The following is a 13,838-nucleotide window of genomic DNA, read 5'->3' as shown; positions in this document are numbered from 1 at the left end:
CCCCTAGACTATCAAACCGTGGGATGTTTGTGGTTGTGGATGAGAACCACAAGTCTCTTGGAGCTGAGGGGCAATGACAGCGGCTGGGGGCCGATAGACGAAAACCCAGATCTTGTCTCTTGGAGTGCCGGAATGGTGGGCTCTGGATCGATCTTTTTGAGAGTCGGCGGACCAGGATCTATCGTAATTGATGGCCGTGATCGCCGAATCACTCAGATCTCAGGGCTGATTGGTCGAAGGAGAGCTTTCTATCACTGTCGGTCAGCTCCGCTCAGGGTTGCATGGCGTCCTTTCACAGCTGAGAAGGAGGAGAATTTCACCGGAAGACAGGCCCAAGCTGCCGTTTGCCGGCCGTCTGTTTGGCCTGCCTTGGCTTAACTAACCGCAAAGATTTTAAGGCCATCTTGGAGGAGAGCGCGGTAAGGGGACGCGATTAGGAGTCTTTAACTCGATCCAGCTGTGGAATGTCTCCGAAAGGACTCCGAGCCGTGCCGTACGGTACTTCGGTACCATATCTGAATCCTTGGGTTGGTTTCGACCTGCGACCTGCGACCTGCGACCTGCGACCCGCAATCCCAGTGAAGCCAGCTGAGCTGAGGGAGTGTCCAGGGATGGTGGCGACGCAGGAAGAAGTTACTTTTTGCGTGCTCCAAGGAGATCGGAGTATTCCATGTAGGAAATGGCCAGCGACGCTCTGTTTGCCTCGTCTGCTTGTATTCGGTATGTTGGTTTTCGAATGTCGTCGAGGATTGTCTCGAAGAAGCGTCTGACACACTCGTAGGTATTATCCCAAGTATGTTCCGAAACATCATCGACCCGGGCAATGAACTGAGAACACGAACAGGAGCAAGGGCCACGCATGTCACCCGCGTGTCACCGGATGCGCCTCACTCGTGTTAGGCGAGGAGATCCCCACGCGCATCACTACCTAGTTCCAAGGCGAGACCACGCATGGTCTGCGCCGTGGCAGGTTTGAACGACGGATTTTCAGGCCCGTCTCCGCGGCCATGACCACCACCTAGAGGCCAATAGGAAACGAGTTGGTCCCAGGAATTTGGGTGAACGTACCTACTTGGTATGTAAATCTCCACGCACTGGTGGCGCCTTGCTGCTGAGAACGAGGCTTGCCTCGACCGCTAGCCAAGAGACTTGGGATTCTTTGAAATACTCGAGATGGAAATTTTGAAATGCCCTAGGCAGGGATCTGGACCAAACGGTCCTCAAACAGCGCTCGTGGTCGGTTCAGGTCATCGACAACTCTTTTCCATGCCCACTGGCACCACTGGTAAGCCTAGATAGACGCAAAGCCACAGTCTAGTGAGGTTGTGCCGGGGGGGGAAAAGGGCTTCCGAGACGGCTCCTGAGTGTGAACTCTGCACACCGACCCGTGGCCGAATGTGGGCATATGCGCATTGAATCTGGACTAGAAGGAGCTTCTTCTGTTGAACTTGCACAGTATCATGCTGGCTGCAGCCACCCGCTGTCCCACTTTGTAACCAATCTTGGCCATGCATTGGCGTGCACATCCAAGATTGTCGATGTATTGGGATGATCTGACCCTCGAATCTAAAAACTCCAGACTTCACCTCATACAGAAGTCAGTTGTCCCCTTTTCCGGCCTTGCAGTTTCTGCATGGTGGCAGGTCCAGCCCTCGTGTCACTAGAAGCCTTCAAGACCACGCTATTTTGCGCATCGAAGGGGCTGTTGTCTCAGGACCGAGGTGTCGAAGCAGGAGGATGCTGGGGTTCCGTATCTAGCGAACACTTCGAGAGACGGGGGCAACTTTCGGCCAATTGGTTCATGATGTCTCGCCTCCGTCGCTCCGATCTGCTTGCGGAGGACAAGTACCGTGCAGCTCGAGGGGTCTGGACGAGACGGCGTAGATTCAAAGCCACCAACCCATATCATAGGCGTCAACATTCGAGGGCTCTGTTCCGTGGCTCATACCTTGGACCTGGTCCCATTTGTCGCCTGCGCTTGCCTGTGCCAGGATCTTGTGACCTCTGGCAGAATGAAGTGTGGGTGCCATTTTTGGTGTAGTACCCTGGTGTACCGAGTATGGACCCTCGTAATCGTGTAATTAGCAATCACCGAGATCCTGGCCAGCGATGTGGCCAACTCATTTTTCCGGCCCCTCCAACACGCAGTTGAGAGGCCTGGAGGATGAGATAGATCGAGCTAATTTTGGTTAAGTCGAGGGCTTGCTCGAAGGGAAGGCGAGGATCAGAATTCTTGGGTCTGTGTTCTGTCAAATAAAAGTGAGTCCTGCTCCAAGAGCGTGAGCAACAGGCAAATCGAGATCACTGTTTTGCGGGAAGTAATACTTTTCTTGAAGAGGTGACTGCAACCCGAGATGGAAAGAAACAGCAGTTCAAACTGCCCATACTCGGTACAGGTCAAAGAGGGACAATTCCCAGCTCCTGCCCATGTCTTATTGTTGTCCCCTATACATTCTCCTTGGTGCCAGCATGTGAAGTCCCATGCCTCATCCCCTCTCCCCCGTCAGCGTCCGCGCACCACATCCGGTCCCTCACCTTGCTCACTGTAAATGCGAAGGGATGTTGGGGACTGCGAAAACAGGTACTTGTAGACGACACTGCGAACACTATTAATTATATACATGCCACGAAGAATATGTCTGACATCCTTCCCTTTTGCACAAGACCGGACGCCGCGCTGATCAAAATGGCAAAAACAGGAGCCAAAACTATGTCTCCCCTCGAGGCCAATGTGAATTTTCCGAATCCCGTCAGTCTGTGCTCTTCTCAACACCACGACCGCAATCAATGAAACAAAACCACCATGTTCATATCCCTTCAATGTGTGCCTGCAATGGAATGCCTCCAATCACAGTTGAGTCCTCGCAATACGAAATCTGTAGAAAAAGGTCGTAAACTTCGTGATTCCCTTCAAGATCATGAGTGACTAGCCGCTCAATATCCCGGGCGCCCGTGAACTTCTGCGGTGCTACCCTCAAATTCAGGCGAATCCGGACTGTAGTGGATATGGTCGCTTGCCCTGTGTTGCTGAACGAACCCCATATTTGACGGCCGGTCATTGCGGAGATCTGCCCCATGGGCCCCTAATGCGGATGTTGCCGACTGCCGCAACTGACTTGTATACGAGGGATGCAGGGGAATGTTCTCGTCTCCATCGCGGATCACGCTCGACGTGGTTGATTCTGCGCCGGTCGAGTACCTCTTATTTCGAGCGGTCGAAGATTGTGTGTTAGCAAAAGGAATGCGACTAGTGCCTATTGGTTGAACCGGCGCTTTTCGGGCCTTGGGGTCAGCTGGTCCCGAGGCAAACAATGCAGACTCAGCTAGTCGTCTGTCTTGCGAACCCCCGCCAGACTGTCTCCGTGAACTTTTGCGAGGAATGGCAGGAACCGCTGGAATATCCGTGTCTGGTGCCCGTGGGGGCTTGCCGCGTGACTTCCTGGAAGCTTCAGAACCAATGCGACTAGGCAATTCAATACCGCCCACTGATTCGATCAGGGGTAATGACGGCGGTCTTGCTGGCAGGGGACTTTCTGTTTCCTCATCGTCGTCAGAATCTGCAAGAGAGATGTCATCGTAGACACTCTGGTTTTGGCTCTGTCTTTGGGCTCTGGGTTGCGGAGGGGGAGATGCAACTCTTGTGCTGTGTCGATCAGTCTGACTCTCTTCTATATTCCGGACTTCGTCGTGATCAGGTTCGGTGATCTGGGTTTCTCGGATAGGAGTTTGTGGAGGAAACAGCCCTGGAGGAGGGACTCGAGCACTTCTGACAACCTCGAAGCCCTTGTTCTTTTCTTTTGTCTTACCACCAAGAAGACTTTTGAACCATCCGGTAGCAGTGGAGACTGGCCCGGTTGGGTCAGCCGGCCCAGTTTTGAGCTTCCTCGTTCCGCTTGAGAGAGCAGCACCACGCACGCCGTAGTAGAAGTCAACTTCTCTCACAGCGTAGTCGGTCTTTGTCCTCGTCAAATCGTTGGTGTTGTCTTCAAGGTCGTCGTTCTCCAAAGGCATGGGAGTCGAAGGTCCTTCACCAGCATCGTCTTCGATAGCGCCTTCAGTTGCCGCGGCGCCTTTTGAGGATGCTTGGGCTAGATCTGGACGACTGTCGATTCCAGCGAGTGCATCCATTGTATTCCTGCGCGGCGGTCGATAGTACGGGTCTTTTTGTTCCACTTGCCTTTGAATGCCGACAATTCCTCCCAGCGATCCGGCGCCGCTAAGTCTGGCTGTGAGTCGCCTTGATCCCCTGCTGGATCTATCAGGCGTGGTCTGACCGACAACGCGGCCATCGAGGTTTTGACTGATCCTGTTGGAGTTTGCCCCGCCTTCCAACAGGACGCCGGACGCAGCCGACACACTGCGGGACCTAGTCTTGGCCATTTGTAGCTTCTGTTGGTCGTTTTCGATGGCGTTGAACATGGCCGCGTTTGATGACATACTATGGCGCGGATCCTGAGCAGCCCGCCTCGGCATCCGTCGAGACAATTGTCGCATACCAAACACTTTGTTCAAACCACCTCTAGTGGCGGCCCCCGTCGCCTCATCCCGTCCACCTGCACCAGCAAGGCGAGCAATGACCTCAACCAATGTTTGTACAGCGTTCAAGAAGAATCCAAAGACCATGGTACAAGCATGAATGATGAGGATGGCATATCCGATCCAGCCTCTCGACGAATCTTCAACGTCAAGTGTAGGCACGAAGGCTATAGAAAGAAGGATGGTAATGAGTCGGATAACTGAGAAGCAAGTGTGATAGATGTTCATGGAAGTGGCTGATGGGAATGGACGGAAAGCATTGATGGTAAGAATCAGAACAATCTCGCAGATTGCCAGGAGAACGATTTGTGCGATTCCCGACGGCTGAACTGCTCCAACGGCAATGCCCCGGACAAGGTTCACGAGAAGAGGAATCAGTGCAAAAGTGGCGGCATCATCGCAGTAGGTGTTGTATAGAGGACCGTAAGCAAGGACCATCAGAAGGTCGTCGAAGAGGAACGAGCGCGGTCTCGTCCGAACGAATAACAACAGCAACCAGATCCAAAACGAGACGACGATGACCAGCGCCACCGCAGCGAGTGCAACTGAATACGCCGGGCCTTTTCCTGCGATCACCAGCTGATAGAACGACAGCGATGCCAAAGGCAACAGGAAGAAGTTCATGACCAGGCGGACCACGTTTCCGGCGGTAAATGGCCCATTTTTGGAACGGAGATCCTCTGGTGGCTCTCTCTTGATTTTTCGGTAAATCCAGCGCACTGCAAAGCCCAGTTGAGTCAAGATTGAGACGGAAGCGACGATGACCACCAGCCAGACAATCATATCTGCCCAAATGTCCTTGTCCGACGTCATGCCGACCAGTTGGCTCATTCGATCAAGGCCATATTTTGTGTCGGTGCGATACTCGTAAATGCCGTCGACTAGGCTCTGGGTGCCGTTTCCGCCAGTTACGAAACTCTCGTTGAACATGAGCGAAGACCAGGCTACGCGGCTGACTGCTGGTTGGTAAAAGCCAGGATAGTTCAAGGACAGACTGCCAGTCAAGACGACGAACTGAATGTATTGTAAACAGTCCCCAAATCCCGGGGTGACTAGGCGAAGCAAGTCCTCATCACGCCCGAAATTGCTGCTCCACTGAAACAGGTCCGCGGAGCCCCATGGGCTCAGGATGGCGGCGGCGATAGTAGCGATGCCGACCACGATCAGTACCACGAGCGGTACATATCTGAGGATAGCCTTGAGAGATCCTCCCAGATCGGGAGTAAGTGTGGCGGTGATGCAGCTGTAGAATTGGCCGCTGGCATCGCCCGACTGAACTCTGAGGGTGGCTTGAAGTGAGGCAAAGGCGTAACTGGAGAATAAATCGTGTGCGACAGAAAATGCGGGTAATCGATCCAAGTCGCTCTGGTTGACGTAGAATGCGGGAGCCAACGGACAGTCTCCGTGGACCACGGACTCACAGAATCGCGAAGGATCTGCGTTCCATGGAGTGTACCCTAGGAAATTTACACGGGCAAAGAGGGTAGTATATTTGTTGTTGGACTCGCTCAAATCGGGGATCTTGCCAAAAGTGTCGTTGGGATCGGTCCATGACGGATCATCAGGAGGAGGGTAAGGTTGTTCAGTGGCCTTGCCTGTGACATTGCCATAAACGGTGATATTGAGATGATGTCGATCGGAGGACGAAGAGCTGTTGAATACGGCGGATACATTGAAGGGATCAAATTGTAGGATGCGCGGATTAGAATTGACAATATTGCTGTCCAGACAGTTGCGAAACTCGACATAGGCGGCGTGGACAGACGATATGCATAGGACGAGCAGAAAAAAGGTCATGGTGAGCGGGTGTCCCCAATCCCATCTCCACGATAGACGATGCCGATGTCGATGCCAATGCGGTCTTTTGTCGACGGTCAACGCGCAGTCCACACCTCGATATCCGCCTCGATCAGTCGCCATTTCTGCACAAGGGGCCTTTCTGTCCTCCTCTTCCAAGACAAGTCTGTCTCCCTTTAGCCCGACATCTGACCCGATCGCGCGGTGAACACACTTCGAAAAGTAGAGGTTCAAGTCGTACGGAATGGCGGACGCTACTCAGGTCGTGTGTCTCCGTCTAGCACTCAAGCGCCAACGACGGGAGCAAGGGCGAAGTAGTGACAAGGTACATGTAGAAGCTCAAGGTTGTCAATGGCGATTGACCAGAGGGAAAGGTTGAAAACTATCGTCAACTGCTCGCCAAGAGTGTCTCAGATCTGCGCGAGGGATTCCAATTACTGCGTGGCTAATGGGGCTGATGTACTTGGTAAATGCTCAACGAGTGAAATGGCCGGGACGAAGGGAAATAAACGAGGTGGATGGCGACGGTATGAGTTACAATGGCAAAGGAGACGACAAAATTGTATTAACAGCTGTGGAAAACCTGAAGCGAGCGTGGAGAAGGGTTGATGGGCACCGACGGGAGGAGTGGTGGGAATCGCAGGCACCGCCGCAGCAGGAGACGAAACCCGAAGAAGGGACTCTGCTGAGCCAATTAGAAGGAGCGGCAGCTCGGAAGACGACGGTTTTTTTTTCCCTCTCTTCCTCTGTCTCTTGGAGATGTTGGGCAGTGGGCAGTAAGGTAGGTTTCAGTCCTGGGGAGTCGAGACTCCCTGTGGCGTCCTCCTGCTTAACTGGGCTTGATTTTCGAGGTCTATTTCTGGGTGTTACGGGTCTGGCGATCAAGGGCCATGCACATCACTAACCAAACTAAGGCTGTTTTCTCCCCCCACGAGTCGGCTTTGTTCAGTGGTAGGTTCGTCATCCGTGTTCACCTGCACAGGGGGGGCTATTACTTGGACACTCCCATCGCTAGGTGCAAGTAACGCCTAGAGCCTAAGGCCCCGTCTCCGTACTTGTTCCGAGACAACACGTGCTCTCTTGCAGGAGGAGAATGTCTCTGCAACGATACCTTGTGCTGTGGTGCTTTTGTCATCCTGAGTACTGCTGATACGACAATCTCTCTACGGCTACATATCTCTGACGCGCTGAGCGTCTCCTCACTTGCAATTACTAAGATACGTGTATTATGCCCTCTATCGCGCAGTACTTGTAGAGGAGACGCGTCCTGATCTTCCTTCGCAATCCCCATTTGCACCTGCCCCTGCGCGTTTCAGCCGCCGTGATATGTCAGTTTTCCGCCACCGTCATCACTGTCTTTGACACGTGCATCCGTTTGCACCTTCTCTCCCTTGAAGTTTCAAGGTACCAGGTAACAAAGCTGCGTTACCACCTTTCTCGTTGCACTCGACTCTGAAAACGGGCCATGTCTTCATCAGACTCTATCACTTCACAGAGCAGCTCCGATGAATCTGACCGGGAGACTTCCCGTCACCATCATGCGCGTCATGACTCTTACCATTCCAGACGCTCTGAGATGACCACAGGCTCAACATCTCAGCGGCCACTGCCTGACCTGCCAGTCTCTCGTCCCTCCGCCTCGCGTTCTGGCTCTGGCTCAGGATCGGGCCACAATGAGCCGATGCTGGCTGCCATTCCGCGGGACCGTCCTCTGCCCCTCCCCCTCCCCTCCGCCGAACAGACCACGGAAGAACGTAGGCGAGGCATCATCGCCCTTGACCGCAAAAGGAGGCTTACAAACTCTTCAATATACGAAGAAGGCCGGAGAAGAACAAACAGTAATGGCTTTTACGATCGGAGTCTGAACCACAATACCTCCCGCATGGACGGACCGTCCTCTCCTCCTACTCCCCGGCGTCATGCTTCATCCGATACCAATATCAATCGATCCATTGTTGAGGTTGTAGATCTGACAAGCTCATCTCCTCTTCCGCCGCCGCCGCCGCCACCACCACCACAAACACCTGGAGACAACAGACTGAGAAGGTCTTCGTCAGGCAGTTCAAGACGATATATGGTGCCGAGGTGGCAGCCTGATTCAGAGGTCGACAAGTGCCCTATCTGCAACCGGCCCTTTACTTGGATGTTCAGACGCCATCATTGCCGAAAGTGCGGCAGGGTGGTCTGTAATGACTGTTCGCCACACCGAATCACAATCCCCCGGCAGTTTATCGTCCATCCGCCGGGACCTGATGTGATCGATTCTCCTGTTAATCCTGCAACCCGCCGATCAGAACCACTAGATTCCAATGCAGATGATATCGACGACAGCCTATTTCAAAACGCTCTGGGCTCCTATTACTATGATGCACAGCCTCAGCTAGAGGGCGGAGAGAAAGTGCGGCTCTGCAATCCATGTGTGCCCGATCCTCAACCCGACCCCTTACCAAACTACCCTCCTCGTGTCTCCAATTTCCCCTCCCGTGAAGCTCCGTGGGCTGCAGGAGCGCGGCAAAGCACAACTTCAAGCCATGCAGTGACGTCTGATACCAGACCAAGGGGTTACTCTTCGGGGTTGGGAGATTATTCAAGGAATCCTGTAGGGGTGGTAAGTTTGCTGCCAAATCGTAACCAAGTATGTCACTAACTTTTGGTGTATCAGGGCAATCCATACCTTCCCCAACAGCATCAGCCCACCGAAGCTCCTTATAGCAATCCAGAAAGCAGATCCGATGCCCTGGGTTGGCTTGGTTCATCCCGAGGGCAACCATCTCCTACCCGATATCGTTTGCAAGCATCGCCAATTTCTGCCGGGACAAATCAGTTCCCTGGGCCTTCTTCTAGGGTACGTATCCTATCGCCCGTTCCTAACTCAAGCGTTCTAACTAGTGTAGGACTACCCACCTCATGACGGTCGATTGACCTATAACCGTCCGCGTGCAAGCTATCCCGAAAGCAGACACCCGCGCGATGAATTATTTGGCGTCACATCGCAATTGCGTCGACCTCTACCTCGACCCTTGCATGTACTTACCGATAGCCCATCTGCGCGACCACGATTGAACGAAAACGATATATGCCCAGTGTGTCGTCGTGCGTTACCCCCTCGCGGACCAAACGGTGACGAAACAGCCCGTGAAACACATATAATGGATTGCATCCATTCGCGTGATCCGACTTACCATGCGGAAACTAGCACTACGGTAGCAGCTGGAAATGCTGAAACAGGGGGCCCGACGTCACCGGTGTACTCCCAAGCGCCACCCCATCGACTACAAATGCTCACCTTCACAGCCACCGAAAAAGATTGCGTCTCGCAAGAAGACGGCCAGGTCCAAGAGTGCTCCATCTGTATGGTCGAGTATGATGTTGGCGACGAGTTGGTCAGGTTGGAGTGCCTGTGTAAGTTCCATAGGAGTTGCATTTTGGAGTGGCTGGGACGGAAGGCAGAATGCCCGGTGCACAAACTTATAGCATGAACCATGCATGCACAGTTTTCCTTTCTGTTCTCTGAGGACTTGAATGACGAATGAATGATGGGGAAATGAAAAGACGCTCGACGGCGCATCACGACAGTGAAAGTATTCAGCTTTTGGTTTCCTTGCGATAGAGGGGCACTGGTGAAAGGACGAGTCTTGAATGGATCTTTACCGTTGGCATGGCCGGGACCCAAAAGACGCCCATATCAATCATAGAGTAGATGAGTATGACTATATCAATAACGAGCGTTCCCGACTCCAATATGCGGGTGTTTCATCGCACGTCATAGCCTAGCCCATAGGGGACGCCAAACTGAGTCGTGAAAGGTGTACCTCGTACCGAGTGCGCCGTATGGATCAGAAGAGCATCCTTTGAGCATCGGTGTACGAGGTAGTGTTCCGTAGTTTAAATATGGCAAGACATGCCATGACAAGTGAGATTTGTGCGGAGCGGCGCCAGAGAGCTCGTTGATATTTGTGGCAAAGGAGCCCCAAATTTACCATTTCGGAGAGTGAGATTTGCTATTATTAAAGCTCGAGGTTGAGCTACTACTGTAGAAGATTGATTGACTGGCTGTACCTCAACTAGCCCTTCTGGCCTAGGGGCCCTTGGAACCCTAAGCACGAGCACCGCAAGGGAGTTTACATAATACTAATGTGGGAAATGCATAGGTAGGCAAGGGCATGCATGTGCAATGCCACGGCCCGACAAAGCCATTCACTGGCAAGCTATTCAATTGCCTCTGCCACTACCAAGCACCACCACCCGCCTCTCGGCCCACGACTCCTCCTCGTCCTTCCCTCCCTTGGCACCTTCTCTTGCTGCTCCTCCTCCTGCCCCCCCGGTCCAAGGTCGTCATGTCTGACGAGCGCAGGAATCGGCTCTCAGTCACCACAAACTCCCAACGCCGACCTGCCTGACCACAACTTATCCCAGCCCACGAACCCGTGTAACAGAAAGTCTCACGTCGAATCTATCGCTGAATGGCTGCCTTCTCACATCTCGTCCTCTTAGACTCCTTGATGGCGACACAGGTGCCTGCAGGGTGCTCTGGGAAATAAAGAGGAAGTTGATTCCATCGGCACTCCGGATCCTCTCGACGGCGAGTCGCCATCAACCACCGCCGACCCGAACTCGATCAACAATCACAGGCTAGTTCTGTACTATCAAGAACTCGATGGCCGGCATCGACACCTTCAATCACATCGATCCAGCCCTCCGAGGCTCCAACCTGAGCAGTCCTCCCAAACCTCGCGACACTCAGCAGCACTACCACAACGCTCCTCCTGGCGCCTTCTCTCCTCTGCAACCCTCCCTCCAACCCTCCCCCAATAACTCGTACCAATCCATCCAGACGCCCAACTACTACCCCACCAATTCGCACGCGCAGGAGAGCCCTGACGACCAAAGTCCGTCTGGCAATCCCAACGATCCCAATGACATAAAGAGACCACGCGCCTGTGAGGCATGTCGACAACTCAAGGTGAAATGCGAGCCCGACGACAGCCATCCTACGGGGTCCTGCAAGAGATGTGCAAAAGCCAACCGACAATGTATCGTCACAGCCCCTAGCCGGAAAAGGCAAAAGAAAACAGACAGCCGAGTCGCCGAGTTGGAAAAGAAAATCGACGCCCTCACGGCGACTCTGGCCGCAAGAGGAGGAGCCGACCCTGATCTCGCGGTTGACCCGGCCATATCGGTGCCACACCCTCCGCCTCATGACGCCCGTGTGCAGGGATACGGAGGTCAGTGGCATCAACCTCCACCTCCACCACCGGGGAGCGCTCAGTCTCCGCAACAAGGCGTAAAGAGGAAGATCGCAAACGACTACGACTACTTCGGTGGAGAGCTGCATAAATCTTCCAACCCGTCGTACAAGCCGTCCATACCTCCTCCCCCTCCTCCTCCCAATACCTATCAGCCCGTGTTGGAACATACGACAAAACCTGAAGAACCGACAACTGTGGATCCCATCGAACGCGGCCTCATCGACATAAACACGGCAAGGAAATGCTTCGATCGTTATATGGCAGAAATGTGCGAGCATCTGCCAATAGTAGTTTTCCCACCCGGCACCCACGCCGATGAAATTCGCAAACACAAGCCCATCTTATTCCTTGCCGTGCTTGCGGTCGCTTCCGGTACCATCCGACCCGACCTTCAACCTGGACTGATCATGGAAATTACTAGGGTGTTGGCCGACAAAGTCATCTTTCGGGGGGAGAAGTCGCTGGAGCTTGTCCAGACCATACAAGTCACGACATGTTTCTACCAGCCTCCGGAAAAATACGAAGAGCTGAACTTTAACCAGCTGATTCACATTGCTGCCGTCATGGCCCTAGACCTTGGGATGGGCAAAAGATCGAGACGAGGTGGAGGAAGCATCTGGCGGCCATATCACGAAAACAAAAGACCTTTGTCAGATCCCAACAGCGTGGAGGTGCGACGGTGCTGGTTGGGTTGCTATTACATGTGCTCCAAGTAAGTACATATCCAAGCTGGAATTGCGCTGAGCTGACCTTCCCCCCAGTTCATCCATGTCTCTCCGACGGCCCTTACTCATCCGTTGGAGCCCCTACGCTGACGAGTGTGTTGACATTCTCACTTCGTCTCCGGATGCTCATCCCTCTGACAATTATTTCTGCCATCTCGTGCGTGGACAACATATAGCTGAAGACATCGGCTTTGAGTTCTCCATGGACGATCCGGCTTCTCAGCTGTCATTAACCGACCCCCAAACTCAATACCACCTAAAGACATTCGAGCGCCAACTTGTCGAGTGGCAACATTCAGCCACCAAGGAAATGGTCAAGAAGCCCATCATCCAACACACTGAAGGGATTCTAAATCTGTATATGCACGAAATCGCCATGCACCACAACCATAACATCGACGACTTCCGGCCTCCCTATATCTCTACTCCGATCGATGGGCCCCCGGACCCGGACAACGTTACGCCAGCTCATATAGAAGCCCTCACTACTTGTGTCGACTCTGCCCATTCCGCGTTCGATGCTTTCTTGAACATGGACATTACGGCACTGCGGGCACTGCCCACGCTTTTTTTTGTTAGGAACTCCTACGCTGCAGTTGCGTTGATCAAGATGTATTCGGCCGTGTCTGCGAAGGGGTCCAAATTCAACATCATCTTCAAAAACAAAGATCTGAAAGTGGAATACTATCTCGACAGAATGATTGAGGCTCTCAGCAAGGCCTGTGAAGGAGGGATGTCCCGCGTGGCTCACAAGTTCACACTAATTTTTACTATGCTTAAGAGCTGGCACATGAAGAGAATAGACTCGGTAAATAATGGAAGTGGACCAGTCTCAAGACAGCGGACGCCGGCGAATGGTAATGTCAACTCCAGGACCGGCAACAATCTGACGCAGCCACAACAGCCACCAAACACGTACAAGGCTCTTCCGTTGCAACAGGACCCGGCCAACCTGGGATGGAATTCTCAACACCGCCCGTCTATTGACGGGAATGCTGCACAACCTCACCAACAACAGCAGCAACAAGCTCAGCCACGGAGCGGACTACAGATGCTCTCCGAGGCAGCAATGGGTCCTGCGCCCCGGCCTGGCCCAGTAATGCCTCAACCTCAACCGACACCACAACAGCAATGGTCCCATACCATCATGAACAATCCTGCTCAGTCCAACATGTTACCTGGCATCAATCAAATGTCTACTGGCTATGATCAACCGGCTCCCATGATGCCCTACATGATGCCTGGACCAGGAGGGGACATGATTCCTATGGATTTCACGAGTGATGAACTTATGGCGTTTGGATTCGGGGACGAGTTCCTCGCAATGAACTTTGGGTTCGAGACGAGTGGGTGGCCACTCTAAATAGATCAGGATGGGACCAGAAAGAGAAGGGAAGGCTCCACACCTTGGGGATAAAGCATGACATGACCATTGCACCTCTACTCTCCCTAGGGTGATTGTTGACTGGGCGGCGTAGCTGCTCAAAGAACGTGAAGGACGATACCCACTGCATGGTTCACGGCACCGGAA

General features: G+C 53.3%; 3 protein-coding genes across 3 annotated transcripts; 2 read left to right on the top strand and 1 right to left on the bottom strand.

Annotated features, from left to right (window-relative positions):
- Nucleotides 1–2,934: 2,934 nt before the first annotated feature.
- Z519_10877 (uncharacterized protein) lies at nucleotides 2,935–6,333 on the bottom strand (the record flags this gene model as incomplete). Its single annotated transcript, XM_016768592.1, has 1 exon — nucleotides 2,935–6,333. One exon carries the CDS (start codon nucleotides 6,331–6,333, stop codon nucleotides 2,935–2,937), a length of 3,399 nt encoding a protein of 1,132 aa, XP_016614979.1.
- Nucleotides 6,334–7,798: 1,465 nt separating this feature from the next.
- On the top strand, nucleotides 7,799–9,812 carry Z519_10876 (uncharacterized protein; the record flags this gene model as incomplete). The annotated part of the gene is made up of 3 exons (XM_016768591.1): nucleotides 7,799–8,941; nucleotides 8,996–9,178; nucleotides 9,228–9,812. The coding sequence occupies 3 exons, from the start codon at nucleotides 7,799–7,801 to the stop codon at nucleotides 9,810–9,812; spliced, it is 1,911 nt and encodes a 636-aa protein (XP_016614978.1).
- Nucleotides 9,813–10,990: 1,178 nt separating this feature from the next.
- Nucleotides 10,991–13,670, top strand: Z519_10875 (uncharacterized protein; the record flags this gene model as incomplete). Its single annotated transcript, XM_016768590.1, has 2 exons — nucleotides 10,991–12,294; nucleotides 12,344–13,670. 2 exons carry the CDS (start codon nucleotides 10,991–10,993, stop codon nucleotides 13,668–13,670), a joined length of 2,631 nt encoding a protein of 876 aa, XP_016614977.1.
- Between the last annotated feature and the right edge of the window lie 168 nt (nucleotides 13,671–13,838).

The sequence above is a fragment of the Cladophialophora bantiana genome, assembly GCF_000835475.1.
Source record: "Cladophialophora bantiana CBS 173.52 unplaced genomic scaffold supercont1.20, whole genome shotgun sequence".
Lineage (NCBI taxonomy): Eukaryota > Fungi > Ascomycota > Eurotiomycetes > Chaetothyriales > Herpotrichiellaceae > Cladophialophora > Cladophialophora bantiana.
Note: the sequence above shows the minus strand (reverse complement) of the source record. Positions and strands in the feature narration are given on the sequence as shown.